The sequence below is a fragment of the Musa acuminata genome, chromosome BXJ2-3, assembly GCF_036884655.1.
Source record: "Musa acuminata AAA Group cultivar baxijiao chromosome BXJ2-3, Cavendish_Baxijiao_AAA, whole genome shotgun sequence".
NCBI lineage: Eukaryota > Viridiplantae > Streptophyta > Magnoliopsida > Zingiberales > Musaceae > Musa > Musa acuminata.
In genome coordinates this window covers 37,185,627-37,204,036 of record NC_088340.1, presented here as the reverse complement: position 1 = coordinate 37,204,036, position 18,410 = coordinate 37,185,627, and the positions used below count along the sequence as shown (strand labels likewise).

The window sequence follows — 18,410 nt, the reverse complement described above, 5'->3', positions numbered from 1 at the left end:
GTTATCTTTAATCGGGTCCAACTCGAGTAAATAAATGATGTCCCAGCTGGCCGTCCGATGGAAAATGGGCGGACAAGATGGGAGTACTGAGGTCGCGTTAAAAACACTCGTGGTCGGCAGGATTCGAACCTGCGCGGGCAGAGCCCACATGATTTCTAGTCATGCCCGATAACCACTCCGGCACGACCACATGTTGATTAGATTGTTAATCTACACTTATATAATAACATGAATATTCATGTGATTAATATTACATATCGGTGGTTTTTTCTATGTTTTAATATTATGTATAGCTAATTATGATTAATATATGTTTTTATTGTCGGTTAATATAATAATTATTTTTATATTTAGCGAAATATGTATATACAATGGATTTGAACTGAATTGGTAATTTCCAAATAAGATAAACGCCACAACCACTTTTGGTTTTCTATGGTAATATTCGTCTTAAAATACTATACTGCTTGTAATTTTGACTTTGGAGACTTGAGCAATGGGGTCTTTACCTCTCAATATGACAAAAATGTACTATCACTTTACAAACATCTTATCGAATCGGCTGATAATTTGGATAAATATTACAGAAATATCTGAATAGACGGCATCATTTCGGAAATATCCAAAATACCAAAAAATCGCCCTATAGTTTTCTATATAATATTTCTAGAGGAAGTGTGATTTAAGTACAAAAGTTTATGATCATCCGTCAAAATTTTTACTAATTAAGTCAATTGATATCTTTCTTAAATATACTAGAAGCTAGTTAATATTGCTATTATAGATTTGTCTTTAATAAACTTTATCTATTAAGTTTATAATTTATATTTTTTAACGAATAAATGACGAAGACAATATTCGAGCTCAAGACATTACGATAAACTATTAAAGTCTTTACTAGCTAAATTAATTTATTTATAAAAGATAAATGATAGATGTAAGATTTGAGCATGAGACTTTACGATAAACTATCAAAATTTTTACTAACCAAGTTAATTAAGACACTCAAACTGTACTACAAATTAGGAGGAAGAAACTTATGAGAGTGGTGGGGAGATAGTCAGGAGAGGATGGAGTAGGAAGAAGGGAACATATTTGTGATCAATTTATTACTTTAATGTTTTAAAGAAAAGTATTCTTCTTCATATATGCAATATTTGGATTTATCTTGAACTAATCATTATAATTAATATTCAAATTATTTGGCAAAGCTTTGACATATCATTTTTTTTTATGTGCATCTCAAGTATTATTATTTACTCCATCAAAATGCATGTTTAGATAATTTTGACATGATGTGTTTGGTAATGCATCTGTGCTGGTTTGTATATGCTTTGTTATCCATATGAGAGTGATTTGATTCTAATTTTCAAATGTTATACTGATTTAACCTAAATTTAAGCTAATATTAGCTAAGGAAAACTCAGAAATAGGGTTAACTCAATATAGTGTAATATACTCTCTTTTTTTGTAGATAAAAATATATGATTGAAGAATGTTGATTATTTCTCATAAATGGGCCAAATTATGTCATTATTCGATTAATCCAATCCAACTGTATCATCTTTAAAAGAATTCAGTATGATATCTTTGATAAATAGGTTTGAATCTCTTACGTTACCTATTTGACTTGTGTGTGTTGAGAATAAGACTCGAGTTGGGTCAAATCGTGTCATTATTTGGTTAATCATATCACGTCAATACTTCAAAATCATATTAAACCAATCTAACTGTATCATCTTTAAAATAATTCGGTCTGATATCTTTCATAAATAGGTTTGAGTCTGTGATAGCCGTAAATCCAGTGTTGATAGTCATAAATATACGATGTGAAGAATGGTGATCGAGAGAAGACCTTTCATGGGTTGAGAATGTGACAGATTGACTGTTCCAAGTGAATTGGACTAATGGTTTGCATAGATGCTTAGAATTGCATTTTGAACAGGTCAAGAAAAAAACCCTAGGATTCCTTTTTGATCGTTTGACCAAAACAAGTTAGTCTTCCCCATCCTCTCTCTCTCTAAAGCAACAAGAACTCACCGACCGCGTTGCAGAGAAACGAGTTGACTTGGAAAAGGTTTGCAAGTATCCAACATGAATGAACTGACGGCTGGACCAAACTGGGAGATGACCTCAACCCAGTCAGTACTAAACCTTCCTTCCTCTATCACCTTTCTATTCCGTTTACTTTTCATGATTCAGATAACACGCAATAACTACTGCCCTCAAACTGGACCTCCTACTTCTCAAGTCTTCTTGCCATCAGACCACCAATCGTCATCCCTTCTCCAGTGGACAGAAAGAAGAGAGAGAACAGTAAGGCATGAAAGAAGTAAACAGGGATGAATCAGTCAATGATTTGCTCGATTCGTGAAGGAGGACACTCATTGACATGATCGGTCTCTTCCTTCAGCTAATGCATGAATATTACACCCATATCTCCATATCATCCACGCTTATATCTCCGTACAACTCACTCCCCATGGACACGTCACTGTCTCCCGCCTCTCTCCGGCTGACCCTCTCACAGCTGACATCCGACGATGGCGGATGCCGCCGCTCCTCGCGCCAGGCGGCTTCCTGCATCCTCGCGTCGACCGCCATCCCCGACTCGGACGCGGCGCGTTGCACCGACGGCGGCGACAAGCAGGCCCACGTCAGCACCATGGCGCGGTCGGGGAAGTTGAGGCGGCCGGCATGGCTCGGGCCTCTGAGGAAGAAGACGGCGGTGTCGTGGGCCACCGCCGCGGCCTCCGGGGTGGCGTAGGAGCCGAGCCACAGGCGGTCGCCCGTCCCCGGCACGCGGATCTCCGACACCCACTTGCCCCATCTCCGGCGGCGCACGCCCTTGTACTTCGTCTCGCCTCCTTCCTGGCCGTGACTCATGGGACGGGTCGATCGGAGACGGCAAGCTGCGGTGTTCGTCGAAGCACGGGGGGTTTATAGAGGTGAAGTCGATCGAGTTGACGTGAGCCGTGGTCAACGTGGACTTTTTGGAAGCCTGGAGAGGTTGACGGGCGTAAATCTGGAACACAGATTAACCACAAGGGTTGGCCGTTGGAAAAGGACAGTCAACATTTTCAAGGTCAAACACTTTCGTACGGTCGCCGTTGATGCAGTTGGAGGAAAACATTGCATACTAATGCGAAAAAATGTTCCATATGTTTGACCGATGATTGATGATTTAATCTTCGTGACGTAATGTGATTACTATGGAATTATCTATTTGTTGGAAATCCCCAAAGGCTTATTATATTTATGAGATTATGAAACATAGGCAGAAATTAATCAGCATTAGGGAAAATTAAAGGGAAAAAAAAAGTTACATACATCCCTCCAATTGTCACATCACTGATCTAGTAATATTTCAAAGGTATTGACTATGACCGAGGAACCAAACCAAAGGATTGTTCCACACATGCGGAATTGACTTGGGCAATAGTAAACCATGTCGGCACCTCCGGCTGATGGATGACATGTGGGTCCCAACCAGAAGAATTTAACCTGTGGTGGTAAATTAACTGGGATGAGAAAATCTAGGGATGTTTTTATGGTGCATTAATCACCTCTTCTTTGTCATTATGTTTATTATATGATATGATATGATATGATGAGAAACTCTAGTAAATACTAGAAAGAATAAATTACATGTTTAATACTAGTTAATATACACTCGTAAATAACATCCATATAATCTTTTTGTTGATCGTATTCATGTCGAAACTCATTTAAAATCAAGGATCGTTATATTATCATCGTTGGTATGGATGGACTATGACATGCTTATATATATTATATCTTGATATGTTAGTATTTATCAATTTTAAAAAATAATTAAATTTTTTTAAAATTTTTAAATTTTTTTATCCAGATTTAATGATAGTTTATTATGTTTAATTAATAATATATATATGTATATATGATTAATCTTAATTAATCATAGAATAGATTAACATTATATATATATATATATGTTTAATAATAGAATATATAACCTTAATTACTAATATTAACACAATAATATTAATATATATGTTTAATAATATTAACACAATAACCTTATATATAATAATAGAATATATATGTTTAATTAATAATAGAATAGATCAACCTTAATTACTGTTAATTTGGACATAAATATAAGATAATCGATCAAATTGGGACTAACACAAAAGAATAATTTTAATTAAGATTAATCTTCGTAAATATACATTAATATGCCTTCTGGTCATATAACATAATAAATAAAACTTAGAAAAAAGTTAGTTAAATAACTTTAAATTTCTGGGAAATTTCACTATATCTCGAGTTCCAATCCTAAACCAATAGCTTGATTACCACTAATCACTAGTTAAGAATTTTAATAACAAAAAAGAGTGTGAAGGATAATGAATGAAATTGAGAGTGAGTGATAGAAGGGAATGAAGGAATTTAAAGCTCGAAACAGGCCCTAATAATTAATTTGATTATAGTGGTCAAACTTGACTTGATTTGGATCGATATAAGTCAAATATCAATTAATACTTACACAAATCAAATCAAGCCATCTATACTTAATGGATCAAAAATACTACATTTCAGTTTGGCTTCTTCGAATCATCCTAATGTTATCAACACTAATTGGATTGTTATATATATTGCCAACAGATTCTATGGAGAACTAACGTACCAATTTAGTATAATTATATGTGAATCAACTATAGTTAAGGTGTATAATACATTATATATAATAAGCTGTGGATTAATCTGATAAGGTGTATCATATACATTATTTATAATACACATCTAATCACTTTCTTGTTACACACTGAAAATTGATTTTTCTGCATGAGTGTATAGGTTTTTCCACCCTATACACATCTAATCATTTTCTGCATGAGTGAAAATTGATCTTAGAATGAGTGTATAGGTTTTTCCATCATTTAAAAAAAAAAATAACTATAATATCCTGACCTACCTAGACATCCAGTTCAGTCGACAGAAAACTCTAGACATTAGATTAAGACATTAGATTATTGTGACAACATGTGATACATATTTGTTCTCTTTGACAAAATAAACTATAATTATGATCCTAAAAGGTCAAAATAGTGGGCTAAATATAACTTCATTGAACATCTTCAATGATGATGTCCCGTTTGACAAGAAACAATGGACTGCATTACCAAGTCATAAAGACTTATTATTGCCTTCGGATGTTAATCCAGAAGTTAATAGGAAGACCAGCTCTTTTTCGTTTTCTTTCTTTTGGGATACAACAAGAAGAAGAAGACCAGCTGTTTGACGAGAGACTGCAAGTTTCTCCCTCATCTCATAATGCCACTGCCTTGTCTGTGGTCCTGCCAAAGCCGAAAGCTAAATGAACTGCCAACTAAAAAGCTCAAACAGTCAATGAAGACTACTTCAGACGACAATTAGATCCCATCAATAAAGGGGAGAGGAGGACATGCATGAAGTTGACCCCACTCCGCAAATAAGGGTAATATCTTTTCTTCATCTGTCCCTTCTGCTGTCTCTTTAAACCTTTTGGGTATTTTCTTGGCACAGTGCAATGGAAGTTTCAGTATACGCAAGAAGGGTTACAATTTTATGTGCGATACAAACATAGAAGCAACAACACGTTCTGATCATTCAATATGTTTACAAGGAGTCACTAGTATTGAACTGGGCAGTACAATGTTGTCAGCCCCTGGTTCTTGTTGTGGTTTAGGAAGAACATCTGAAAGTATTATGTGCCTTGGTAATCATTACTTCTTGTACAAAGGAGATTTAGTTGTTGACTTTATACATCAGTAGAGTTGAGTCTAATGTTGGATATTCCACATGGATGCATTGAAGAGTATATATAACATTGAATCTCATTTGGTACAAAAGAATATATTGAAAACAGATTGCTGATACAAAGAAGGTATGGAGGACAGATTAGATGTCCAATGATCAATTATGATAACATCTATTCTCTTAAAAGCACACCAACAGTGATAGAAGATCAAAAAAACCTTAAAGAGTGCCATTCATGCAACTTCATATTCTCATACCTCCTGCTAAGGATTTAACCAAAACTTCAACAATCAGCATATAATAAATAAACAACATGAACAATTAACATTCAGAAGTTACTAAAAGCAGCTGGAAAACAATTTTAAGTGGAAATAGTTAACCCCCTTTTTTTTGGTCAGAAGTAAGAAGACTTGCCAAGCAGAAAACCAAAAAACATGGTAAAATGCCAAGAAGGTAATATTCCATATTATAACTTGGAACAGATCAGCTTCTACTACTCAAGACTTGAATGAAATACTACCTATCTCCATGAATCCATGTATTCTTTAGACAACAATATTTTTTTGCTTCTCCTCATGGCAACAGATCCAATTCAATAACCTATACTTCAACAGCTTCGAATAAGAAGCAAAAAACTGTGGTCGCCAAGTGAATTCTCCAAATGAGAATACACTTGGGGAATACTTGCGGTAAAGAATACTTTCGACAAGTAAATTCTACAGAAATTCAATATTATATATATTTCTCTGAATGAGAAATCACAAGAGGCATGCTTGGTAAAGAGCAAACTACTTTGAAGTATTCTCATTGATAAGGCGACCATTACATTTCATTCTGCTGCCGCTTCTATCAACTAAGGTGACAAAAAAATAAAAAAAGAAGCATAAACAAAGAGAAGCACGAGTGCCAAAAGGATGGCAACAGATGAATTAAAACATCAGTAAATTAACAAGGCATGATATATCATGATTGCTATGTGATGAATTATAGCATCAGTAAATTGCTATGTGAATACAAACTTTGTCTGAAAAATTCATGTGCAAAAACTGTTGAATCCATGAGTGAACATCAGTCTGAAAAGTTCGAGTGCCCAAATAATAAATCCATGATAATAAACATACACCAAAAGCAATTAGTAAATTCAATATGGATTTTTTCCTCAAAATTCTGATTCCTTTAGAGTCTATAATAAGACATAAAACAAATGTATTAACAAGAAACAAAATGAACAAGCAGACCATTAGAGGTTACTATCTGCATTAGTAATTCTACCAGCACAGCACAGCAGTTCCATCACAAATGACTGAAATTAATCACCATCTGAGTGTTTCTATTACAACTTAAAGATTGTATGAACTTGTGTCACTAACTACAAACTAATGGATATCCAATCCAAAGCAACTATCACAAAGTTTTTTGAGTCCTAAAACAAAAAATTGACACATGTTAACCTATGATTTGGCAAATCAAAACTGTCAATCAATCGTTTGCATTGCAATTGAAAATACTAAAATGTGAATGCCACATTAAGATAGAGTAAACATGGTACTGGCAGTCGCAACATATGACATATGCATACTTTGACAAAACAATTAACTTGCATAAGAAAATATGCTAACATTAATCTCATCAGTAACAAAACAGATAGAGCACATCTATGGAAATAGAATTATCTTAAGATATGACAGACCAAAACCATGTAGGACTTGTTTTTGTAACATCTGGGCGTTATCATTGCCTAAACCATCAAAATCAGGAGAATGGAATCAACTTTTTAACTCATTCAAACAATCTCCAGCTGCTTTGTTCACCGCAATCATGATTGCCTCACCTTACTCTTCTTAATTTTCTTCACCTTCTCCAAATTCTTTGTCTTCTTGATCTTCTTTTTTGTTCCATCAGCTTTGGCAGTTTCTTCAAGTTTCTCTCCATCATTTTCCTCCTCCACTTGCTTATCCACTTTCCCCTTCTTCTTCCTCTTCATCTTGTTATCTAACGATACACCTGCACTCGATTTATCACCTTCTCCTTCGATACCATCACCATGGTCATCCTGTTCTCCATCATCACAAAGCTCTTTGTTATCCTTCTCGCCTTTCTTCTTGATACTCTCTTTCCTTTTTTCCGTCCCTTGCTTCTTCCTCTTTTTCTTCGTAGCACTCTTCTCAACTTCCTTATCATTGCCTTCTTCACCATTCTCATTTTCCTGCACACCATTATCATTATCCTCTTCTCCTTCATCCATTTCCATGTATCTTGTAATCACTTCGTGGATACGTCCCTTCTTATTCTTCCTCTGTTTGTCCTTCTTCTGGCCAGAGAGCTGCTCATCCACTTCTCCAACATCGACAACCTCGCCCTCACCATCATGCTCCAGATCTTTCTCCTTATCCACATCCATAGATGCTGGCACGTTGATCTTGAGGCCCATCTGTGGGACGGCCTGGTAGACCGGTAGGGCGACTGAGCCAGCGGCCTTGATGAGGACGGAGCGCACGTTTCCCCACCCCTTAGGCACGTGCTCCACAGCCCCTTCAACGATCGCGTTCACGTTGTCTGCGACCTCCTCCGGAGTCATCGAGGCCCGCCCAACCTTGACGACGGTGCAGGTGCCTTTCGATGGTGGATAGAAGAAGGCGGAGTTGAGGCAGCGGCGAAGCTGGAGGGGCCAGCCGGGGCGGGAGAGGTCGAGCGGGAGCGGGGCCTTCCTCTTGCGGAAGAACTCCTTGCCGATGAGGCGAGGGAGAAGGGGGATGATGCGGCGGTCGGCGAAAAAGAGGTTGTGCGAGTCGCAGAGGCGGCGGCGGGCCTCGTAGGGGCGGTAGTCGGAGCGGAGCGATGAGAGGCCGATGGCAGCGTCCACGGAGAGGGAGAGTTCGCGGGCTCGGTCGAGGAGGGCAGAGGCGGAGGCGGAGGGGGAGCGGTCGTCGAAGAAGAGGCAGAGGGAGGAGGAGTGGTCGGAGAAGAGTGGGTGGGGGAGGGGGAGGAGCTGAGGGTTGACGCGGGCGGATTTAGTGTTAGAGGGGAATCGGTGGAGGGAAAGCTGAAGGTAGAGGAACTCATCGTCCTCGAAGAGCTGCGCCTTGCTGTCGCGGGAGCGGAGCCACTGGAAGAGCGCGTCCGCTGCTTTCGTTACCGCCTCGCGGTTGATGCGAGACGAGCCACTATTGACAGGTGCCGCCGCCCCCGCCGCCATTACTCTTCACAGGGAGAGGAGAGGAGAAGGCGCGGGTGTGGAGACGAGACGAAAGAAAACAGGAGCAACGAGGGGAAGCCGGCCGCGTACTAAAAACCCTAGGTCATCAAATCGGGTTATCGGATTCGGATCCTTACCGGGCACGAAAGATGCACTGTGGACATCACTTTAATCAATATAAATATTTTCATAAATAAATAAATATATCATCTTAATTAATAGCCTTAAAATTATTTCTTTCTACTTAAGTTTAGAAAACGAGATAGATAGATAATCGATGAATATGATAAAATATAATTGAAATATTCAAAAAAATTCACATCAGATCCATCAGAATCTAATTAAGGGATTTAAGAGGTTTGTATATGTATATGTTTCTGAATACTCTTCACAATCCATTCAAATTTGATTTAAACATATCAAATATACACAACTAAATACATACTAACTCTGATCACCGAAAGGCACGCAATCACATCATCTCGTAAAAGGAAGGGTTGAGATGCGCAGTCTCACCCAAGTCTTCTGTGAGTCAAGAGAAGACCACCAGACACAGAATCTATTGCCATGGATTCCCATATGTATGTGCACAGTGCGTATGGCAATCTGAGCTCTATACATACTGCCACCAAAAGAGAATCCAAATCTCCCTCTCTCTCTCTGTCTCTCTCTCTCTCTCTGGTTGCACCACCAGCAGCAGTGACGAGGAGAGCGAGTAGAAATAGATCTTCTTTCTACACTGCTATCTCTCTTCACTGGTTCTTGCCAGTCAGTGGCTTTCTCTCTCCTTTTGCCTCCCTTTCTTGGTCTCAATCCGTAGCCAAAAAGCCCCATGGATGAAAGGATCCCCACCTGCTGTTTACTTCCAGTATTCCCCTTCTGGTGTTCACTCATCTCCCTCCCCTCACCACTCCATGAGGTCTCCAGCCACCTCAGACAGAAAAATATCTGCCTCCTCCTTGCCTCTTTTTCTCGTGTGATGTGATGTGGGGTTTGTGATTCTTGATCTTCTTTGTGGTTGAGAATGCGATTAATTGGTTCATTATCTGTTCTGGATTGGTTTCTGATTTCGTTTGATCTTGGTTTGTTTATGATTGCTAGAATTTCTTGGGGGTTCAGTATCCAGTCGACCTGTTCATGTTAAATGTTGAATTTTTAGCTACTTAAATATGTTCAGTCACAAAAATTGTTGCTTGTCATGGTGATATCTTGTGGAGGCTCACAATTGGATGCACCTGTTTGTGCTGGTTTTGTCTTAATTACTATGCTGCATCATATACTGAGGAAAAGGAACCTATTTTGGTGCAGATTGTGTGACTTCTGAATCTACTTATAATAGTAATTAGCTAATGGTTACAGGGCACCTTTTGCATCACTTTGAGTTGGTGACTATTGCTAAATTGGTTTGGTCTTGCATTGGATGTTTACCAAATACATAAGCCATTGTGGATTCCAGAATAATTATGATTTGTGCTGTCATTGTGATGTATGCCCCAATATAGACTCTCTCCATTAATGAGCAGTGGTTTAATAGTTTGGTCAAAACTGTATTAGCATTGAGAAGCAAAATTCTTGTTGTCATTATAGAGTACTTAGAGGCCTAATGTTTTTTTTGCATTGCTCGGTACTTGCCATTTTGAAAGCTGTGGAGCTATTTTCGCAGGTATTTGGCTGGACTGTTGGCTGAGAGGCAAAAGTTGGGACCATTTCCGCAAGTATTTCCATTTTTCTGTAGGCTTCTAAACCAAGGTATGCTTTCCTATGTTGCTGGACTGGCTGTTGTAACATCCAATTTTCCAATTTGGTTGATGTCTTGGCTTCTGATATGCATTTTCTCATTTTCCACGATCAGGCAATGTTGGAAAATTCATTTTGGTGAATTTACTTGTTGAATGAATTGTGTTTATTTTGGAATTAGGAGTTCTTTGATTTTAGCAATCTGCCAATTGAATTATTCATAGTGACACTAGAATTGCACTATACTATCTCTTACCAAGTTGAATATTTATAGATCACACTGACATCTACATTTTTTCCCCCCTGAATCCTGCATTGCCAGAAGCTTTGTGCGCTGGACCACCCCTCATCTGTTTAAAAAGTTGGATTTCTTTTCTTTCTTTTCTTTTCAAAAGGGCCAATCGTGTTAGCTTGCACTCTTTGCTTTATTTTCCAGTTCAGGTACACAAATAATTTTTTAGCTTTTGATATTCAGAGATACATATGGCCTTCTTGGTTTCCAGCTATGTTCTTGGATGGTCTTCTGGTTTACTATCACTATTTTCTGTGAGTTAATAATTTCCTGCACATAGTTTTTCATTATTTATACACCCCTATCTTGATCTGATAAACTATGCTCATTGTATAATTAAGTAAACTTAGCTCAAGTGCAGGAAAATTATATCAGATTCTTCCATATCATCTGCTTCATTCATAAATTTGAAACGAAATTCTGCTCGCATGAGGCTTCTGCCACAAGAACTTCTTTTTCCTTCTAATCAACTCCATCTTCGGTATTGAGATATCAATGTTGCTGCAGAAATTGTGCGGGCTTCCGGTTTAGCACCTAACCAAACTTTTGTGGAACATGAGAGAATTGAGCATGTCACTCCATTATGATTAATTGGGCACCCATCCAATGGTGGACTGATGGATCTGGAGGGGCGGTCGGGAAATGCACACAGAGGTAATGCTGTTATACTGTTTGTTGAGAACCATATTTATGTATATAATTATATGTTCGACCCTCTCTCTATATATATCATATACATGTATGCATATATTTATATGTATGTACGTACCAATCTGTGTATGTTTGTGCATGTGCATATGCAATTGCGAGCCCCTTTTGTCTTCCTCTAGGAATCATTGATTTCTTTACTATCCAAGTGTAGAATGCTAGAACTTGAGCTACTTCTAAATATTGGGAAAAAGAAGCCTGATACTGTAAGTCGATTGATAAAACAAATGCTAAAAGTTTTCTAAGCCTAAACAGGTTGAATTTAGAGCTATATCATGTTCCTAAAATGGAGTTGCAGTCATGGAGAAAATTACATGAAATGTTTTCAGAGATCTGCCGACTTATATAAGATAATTTTCTAATCTAGAAGAAATTCTTAAGATGCACTTTGGGTGATTGAGTTTTCAGTTATATTGTTTCATTTCATAAAATTACATGCTGCTGAAATGTTTGAGTTGCAAATATGGCCGTGAGTCACTTTTAGTTTTTCCAACACTATGAAATATTTGATATCAGCTCAGCCTGGAAACAATAGGAAGACAATGAGGTAGTTGTAGTTTTTACCTTGGAGCAGATATCATCCATAATCAAGATTTTTGTACTTGATGCCGAGAAAATCACTTCAGTTTGACCTTTTTTTTCCTTTTCTTTTTGAGTGTCTGTTTACTTCTGATTGACCCACCCAATCAACTTGTGCTTGACTCCTAAGGCAGACACTTCCACCCAAGATTAGGTTTGCATCCTGATGTTAATGGTCAACCATGGAGCGCTCTAATTAAAAATCTACTACCGCTTACTTTGGAAGAAATTAGTAACTTGCATTTATGTCATATTAATTGTCCTTCATCTTTTTAATAAATATAGAATTGCTCTTGGTTTTGAAGCTGATATCGATTAGATGTGGTGTTGAAACTTTCAGCAGGGTCTAAAAGTTACTTTTGTTCATTGTTGAATGGCAGCAGTCAGATTCAGTCTTGTCTGGGTTTGCATTAGGAGGATAGTTTTTATCACTCATGTGATTTAACTTTGAAGGTTTGATATAGTAGGAAGTATGAATAGGTGAAGCTCCAAATGTAATATAATATTTTTTTTTTAAAATCATGATGGTTATCAGTCTCATAATTGTGGACAATTCTTGCTATTGTTAGGCTCAGTGATCGGGAAGAGGAGATTGTGTCCAAGTCGATGAAACTCGTACATTTCAAATATGCATCTGCCTGTAGCTTCACCAAGAGGGGTGTGCAACTGCAATCTACCACTGTTTGTGGTAAATCATGGAATTCCCTCCCTCTCTCATTTCATTACCAACTTCTTGTTATAAGACTGCCATTGTGTCCTCTTGTTTTCACCAACTTAAACCTAACTTTTCCTTAAGTACCCAATGATTATCCTGAAAGAGGCTCGAAAAAAGGAAGGAGGTCGAGGAACACTTGGTAGGTGTCAGAATTTCCATTCGAAAATTCATGCCGACACCCACAAACACAGTCAATAAATGACCAAATCTTGCAGGATCATTGTTGAATTGATTAAAAATTGAATTTTCATTATCCTTCATTTCCTTGCATGTAAATATTTATGAATGTGCTTGGGTTGGGGTGGTAACATCGGCAATGTTGATCATGGAATCCATTGCCATGCTTCCTGTTTGAAAATATTTGGTTGAGAATCAATAAACTAAAAGATCAAAATGTTATTAATGCCGATTTAGGTGCCACGAGGTCCAACTAGTCTATTAGATTTCTGATAACTTCTACTTTGATGTCATTCAAATTTAGAAGAGCTAATATAAGATATTTTGCTCAATATAGTATTTTTTTCAATATTCTTGTTACCTGGGGTTATCTGCAATGTGAGAATTTGTTTTGTGTTTGAAGTATTATCACCAATGGTTACTTTTCCATTCAGGAAAATGAATACTTTCACAGAACAGGGATCCTTCAAGCATCAGCTCCAGGTTGGAATGGAACTGCTGGAGTTAATACGAGCCCTATCACAAAGAAAGTCATCAGGTTAGATATTCCGTTGACAAGTATCTTAACGCATGCGGAAATTTTCTAACTTTGATTCTTTGTGATGTCTCTTCTCTCTACCTAAATAATGAACTCTAAACAATGCTTTTAAGTAATATTTGTCATATGACCATTTCCTTCTTGAATATATTTCTAGGATGTTTAATCTAAAATTTATTTTTGTTCTCTAACAAACCATCGAGTTTTACAGAAGCAATATAACTACTTGTCTATTAACTACTCAATTTGTGTATGTGACCAGGAAGAAAAGCTAAGGGATAACCGTGAAACTAGCACCTAAATGAGCCACTGCATGTACTTGTGGAGGCAGAGTTTACAGCAGACATAGTTGACCTTTGTTTAAATCAAGCTGTGACCATATTGGAAGATCTTTTGAAGCCCATGGTACATATAATCTCTCTCGGAATCTGTCTTCATCGGTGTTCATGCTCATGCTTTCTTGTACCGTGCACTTCTGATGCCAAATTTCGCATGCAAGCACAATTGATTGAGACTGCTCAACTCTTCATCTTTCAGGTTGAGTCCATGGATTACTACAAGAATCAACAACTGAGGGAGTTGGCTATACTGAATGGTACTTTGAGAGAGAAAACCCTCATATGAGCCCCAGCGCATCTCCCTTCAACAGCACAGGAATGGAACAGGCGATGATCTGAGTTTCTAGTAGATCAACCCAATCTCGATTACCAAATCCAGGTTTTGTTACCTTATCAGAGAATTTTTCTGATACACATGGCTGCTAATTGATGGTGCTGAGATCAGTAATGGTGCTGGGATCAGTAGCAGAGCTTTGGACACCAATAAGTTGATTTCTAGGCAGTTCTTTGGATTGGTCATATCCTGCGATACAAAAATTTTCTGCATGATAATTGCCTTTAACTTCTGCGCGTGAACGCAGCTCTTGAATTTGTTTAATTACTTATTCTTTATTGTATGTTTGCTATTGTAATAAGTTCAAATCAGAATGGATTCAATGACATATGATTATAATAGATCTTTGTATCTTTGGTTTGCCTATGTGCTACATATCTTTCTTTACTCCGAAATTATCTTCATGAATTCATCAACATCACTGTAATGGTGCCTTCTTACCCTGCAACATCTATTTGTTATGATGCATTCTTCTGGTTTACATTTCCGTTGGACCCAACTGTGACCATAATCTGAGCATCTGCTCACACTCTTTGGTTATTCCACATGACATCGAAAATGCATCTACTTGAAGCATTTTGGATATATACTCTATTTTTGTTTATAATATTTTGTTTTTTGTTCAGTGTATTGTGTGTCAAACATAATTTTGTCACAGAAAAAATGATGTGAAAGTCAACCTCCATGAAGACTTGATAAGTGCAAAATTGTCTATCATGTAGAGACTTCACATGTAGACATGATGAATTCATCACGTCAACACCAATTGTTCTCTCCTTTCTACTTCTAATTTAATCATCAGATGAATGCATGAAGGCTTTCGAATGCGTAATTCAACTTCCTTCCTCAATCACCCTTCGAGATTTATGCCAAGGGCGATTGATGTCTTTGCGGTAGCCATGGACTCAAAACCTAAGTCGGTTATCGGCATAATTCAGATTGACAACGACTAGTCTTGGGCTTGGAATCATCAGATCGGGCTGTCTCTGGAACAACAGTCCACTTCTGGATTTAACAAGACTACTCAGGATTGAAATGCTTCTCTGCAAAGAGAGTGGGTTTTTAACACATTGACAGTGATTTGGCTGATGATACTAAAATTCAATGTGGAAGATAGAGCACCACAAATCATTTGCTTGGTTGATGCATCATGGTGAACTTTGAACTGTGATAGGTCAAGATGATCTTAAGAGTGTTGTTACCAAACAAAGGAAACTATCTGCTTACAATCTGGCATATGTCAGCTGAGAAAAATACACTCTCCCGTTCTAGTGATTTAACAATCTTCATAACATAATGTAGATAATAAAAAGAACAGATATTAAAAAGTTGTCAAGATCGTTTCCTAAACTCCACCGAATCAGACTCACTTGATTCGGCATCACACAGAAGAAGACTTTATAACAGCCTGTTAAGTACCTCAAGGATTGGAAGAGAAACCGAAAGCGACCAGATGAACTTACTCAGAAGGAGCTTCTGAATGCCACGATGAAAATTTCACATTTGTATCAGCTGAGCCCAACATCATGACAATTTAACAATGAGTGAAAACACATCCTGCCCATTCATCATAATAAAGACAAACCATTTTTGGTGTTATGTTTCTCGATCGCCCTAGAAGCATTTCATCCATGGAATGACATGTGACAGATAACAGATATTAAGTTGCAAACATTAGTGCCCAAGGATAATGCTTAGCAAGTGATGTGAGTCAAGATTGCAAAGTTTTGGATAGTTTTACATGCATTTACACAGAATTATTTGAAGGTAGGCTAGGGTGCAGTTTATCTCCATTTCTCGATCTCTTTTGAGGTTGCTTTTATCAGCTTTCTTGTACTCTCCATAAGTTCATCAAACAGGATTTCAATCTGATTCCTGAAGAAAAAAAAAAAAACAAGGAATGATAAACATTAAAGATTTATGCTTGGCATTAAAGTTAAAAGCCAACAATTAACAGATGGCGGCAGCAAATATAACTTTTCATCGTGAGGACGACATCAAGAGCGAACTTAATGATTAGCCAAGAACTACAATTTAATGGCTAAAACTAATATGCTTGGTAATGTAGTCAATATCAAGAGTTTTAGACCTTGGTTAACCTTCACTGGGTGGAAAAGGTGGAAGATCCAAAAGAATGAATCTGGATAATGGAGCACTAAGACATGGAAATTGTCTGTAAGCTCATCAACCAGGAAGTTGAGCTAAAACAAATTCACTGAAGCACAATGGTCTTTGGACATCCGTAGAACAAAACATGATAATTGCTCAAGATAAAAACTAATAGCTATTAACATGATTTAGTGTCTTCGACTGCCTTTATTAGTCTTAGCAAATATCAATGATCTGTGTAAGCAACACCATTATGATGACTTCGTGCTTATTTTGTCAGCTAAATTGTATTCAATACTTATCATCAATTTGATTGTGTTGGTTTTAGAAAATCAAATACATGTTCCTCTCAATGTTCAGATGAGTACCAAAATCGGACACAAAGTTAATGCTTAAGAAACAGGATGTCATTCATGATACTTAGTCATGTTAGACTTGGTTCAAAAACAAAAAGAAGGATTACTTACTCAGATGAACCATTTCGCACTTTATGGAACAACTTTCCCACATTTGTATATCTTCGGTTCTCATCATATGCAACTCCTCTCCCAACACCGTAACCAAAACCTAACCCTATTCCACATCCAGCTCCAAATCCAAATCCAAGCTGCAAACCAGGGAATCCAGCCCCTATTCCTACACCTGTTTAATGAGATGGAAAGTACAGACATTCATATACATCAGTCAATTCACAAGCCATATGTAGAGGCACAATCTTAGGTAGGCTTATAGTTCATATGGCGTATGTACTGCCTAAAGAAAAACCTTTACCACTTTAAAGTTTCAAAATATGATTTATCATTGGATGACAATAAAATCATTATTATGCACATAGATGATTCACATAATATTATGCACGACAAGAAATCAAATCTATATATATTGGCCTTCTCTTATTCGTCGGAGACAGCAGCAACCTGTGGCGGCAATTGCTAATTTGCATAACATATTCTTGGTTGCATATCATGATTCAAAGAACATAAAGATAGCAGGCGCTCATTACAAATCAAAATGCTTATTTTAGTTCTCCCAATCGAGTCCATATCTACTTCACAAACATCTATTGATGAATTTTGTGTCAAAGATCCGTGCTTGCCAACTAACGGTGGATAGGCACGAGAAGTTTTCCTTCAATATAAAAGAACATTCGACCAAGGCTAGGCATACCGCTTATGTTCTAAATCCCGCCATGAGATGGGGGAAAAGGCTATTTCTAGCTCAACCTCCTCTGAACTGGTAAATCGTGTCACTTGATGTGCAATACATCCTCGAAGCAAAGTTCAAAGATATAGCAACCGAACCTATCAAGAGTCAAGCCTGTCCAAACACTAAGGGTTTTGGAGACTCAGAGGAACCGAAACTCCCAGAGCTTTCTAGGATCAACCAAAACAAGGGCAGAGAGGAAGGGAGAATTAGTAGAGAAAAGGATACATGTACGAGTACGAGGAGATGGATATAGTGGCCACCACCTCCGACGAGACCGACGCCGAAGCCGACGCCGCAACCGGCACCGAAACCGATGCCGGGCCCAACCTTCCCCAGATCCTTCGCCTTCAGCACCGGGAGCCGCCACAGCAATCCCTTCTCTTCCCCGCCGCCGCCGCCGCCGTTCCAATCCATGGCGCTCCAAACAGCCCGCTCTCTCTATCCGTCCCGACGCCGCTCACTCCCGATATCTACCCGCGGCTACCAAAAATATCTCTTGCTGAGTTGGGGTAAAAAAGCCACGGTGGGATCCACCGTCACAAAATCGTGCCACTAGAAATCGCGTTCCCTGCCTCCGGCGAGACAGCTGATGGGTGCGAATCGAAGAGACGCGGGTATCCTCAAACGATCCGATCCAATTCAAATTTCATCTAATCCGAATCCGATTTGAACGAACGAAATAAATCCGAATCCGATTTCA

At 38.1% G+C, this 18,410-nt stretch overlaps 3 protein-coding genes, 1 long non-coding RNA gene and 1 other non-coding gene across 8 annotated transcripts; 1 reads left to right on the top strand and 4 right to left on the bottom strand.

Annotated features, from left to right (window-relative positions):
* Positions 1–108: 108 nt before the first annotated feature.
* Positions 109–190, bottom strand: TRNAS-AGA (transfer RNA serine (anticodon AGA)). Its single transcript has one exon. It is a non-coding gene; the product is annotated as a tRNA-Ser (tRNA).
* A 2,153-nt stretch (positions 191–2,343) lies between these two features.
* Positions 2,344–2,903, bottom strand: LOC103979592 (ethylene-responsive transcription factor ERF019-like). The gene has a single exon (XM_009395764.3). It carries the CDS (start codon positions 2,884–2,886, stop codon positions 2,428–2,430), a length of 459 nt encoding a protein of 152 aa, XP_009394039.2. The 5' UTR covers positions 2,887–2,903; the 3' UTR covers positions 2,344–2,427.
* A 4,694-nt stretch (positions 2,904–7,597) lies between these two features.
* Positions 7,598–8,977, bottom strand: LOC135607591 (putative ribosome biogenesis protein C8F11.04). Its single transcript, XM_065099540.1, has one exon. It carries the CDS (start codon positions 8,975–8,977, stop codon positions 7,598–7,600), a length of 1,380 nt encoding a protein of 459 aa, XP_064955612.1.
* Positions 8,978–9,514: 537 nt separating this feature from the next.
* On the top strand, positions 9,515–14,759 carry LOC108952374 (uncharacterized). Of its 4 annotated transcripts, none has more exons than XR_010485356.1 (7): positions 9,515–9,968; positions 10,641–10,726; positions 11,514–11,660; positions 12,863–12,981; positions 13,620–13,723; positions 13,986–14,128; positions 14,261–14,759. It is a non-coding gene; the product is annotated as an uncharacterized LOC108952374 (long non-coding RNA). The 4 variants fall into 4 exon arrangements; XR_010485354.1 differs by adding an exon at positions 12,677–12,773 and having other exon boundaries at positions 9,515–10,726; XR_010485355.1 differs by adding an exon at positions 12,674–12,773 and having other exon boundaries at positions 9,515–10,726.
* A 1,177-nt stretch (positions 14,760–15,936) lies between these two features.
* Positions 15,937–18,195, bottom strand: LOC135608004 (glycine-rich cell wall structural protein 1-like). Its single transcript, XM_065100386.1, has 3 exons — positions 17,974–18,195; positions 16,972–17,146; positions 15,937–16,270 (listed from the first exon to the last, which is right to left on the bottom strand). Exons 1-3 carry the CDS (start codon positions 18,122–18,124, stop codon positions 16,180–16,182), a joined length of 417 nt encoding a protein of 138 aa, XP_064956458.1. The 5' UTR covers positions 18,125–18,195; the 3' UTR covers positions 15,937–16,179.
* Between the last annotated feature and the right edge of the window lie 215 nt (positions 18,196–18,410).

What these genes read in the sequence shown, in the direction of transcription:
- LOC103979592 (XM_009395764.3), bottom strand. Translation starts at nt 2,886, where the DNA reads ATGAGTCACGGCCAGGAAGGAGGCGAGACGAAGTACAAGGGCGTGCGC.
- LOC135607591 (XM_065099540.1), bottom strand. Translation starts at nt 8,977, where the DNA reads ATGGCGGCGGGGGCGGCGGCACCTGTCAATAGTGGCTCGTCTCGCATC.
- LOC135608004 (XM_065100386.1), bottom strand. Translation starts at nt 18,124, where the DNA reads ATGGATTGGAACGGCGGCGGCGGCGGCGGGGAAGAGAAGGGATTGCTG. An exon ending in CGGCGTCGGTCTCGTCGGAG is followed by an intron (nt 17,147 to 17,973) that starts GTGGTGGCCACT and finishes CTCATTAAACAG; the next exon opens with GTGTAGGAATAGGGGCTGGA. An exon ending in GTGCGAAATGGTTCATCTGA is followed by an intron (nt 16,271 to 16,971) that starts GTAAGTAATCCT and finishes TTTTTTCTTCAG; the next exon opens with GAATCAGATTGAAATCCTGT.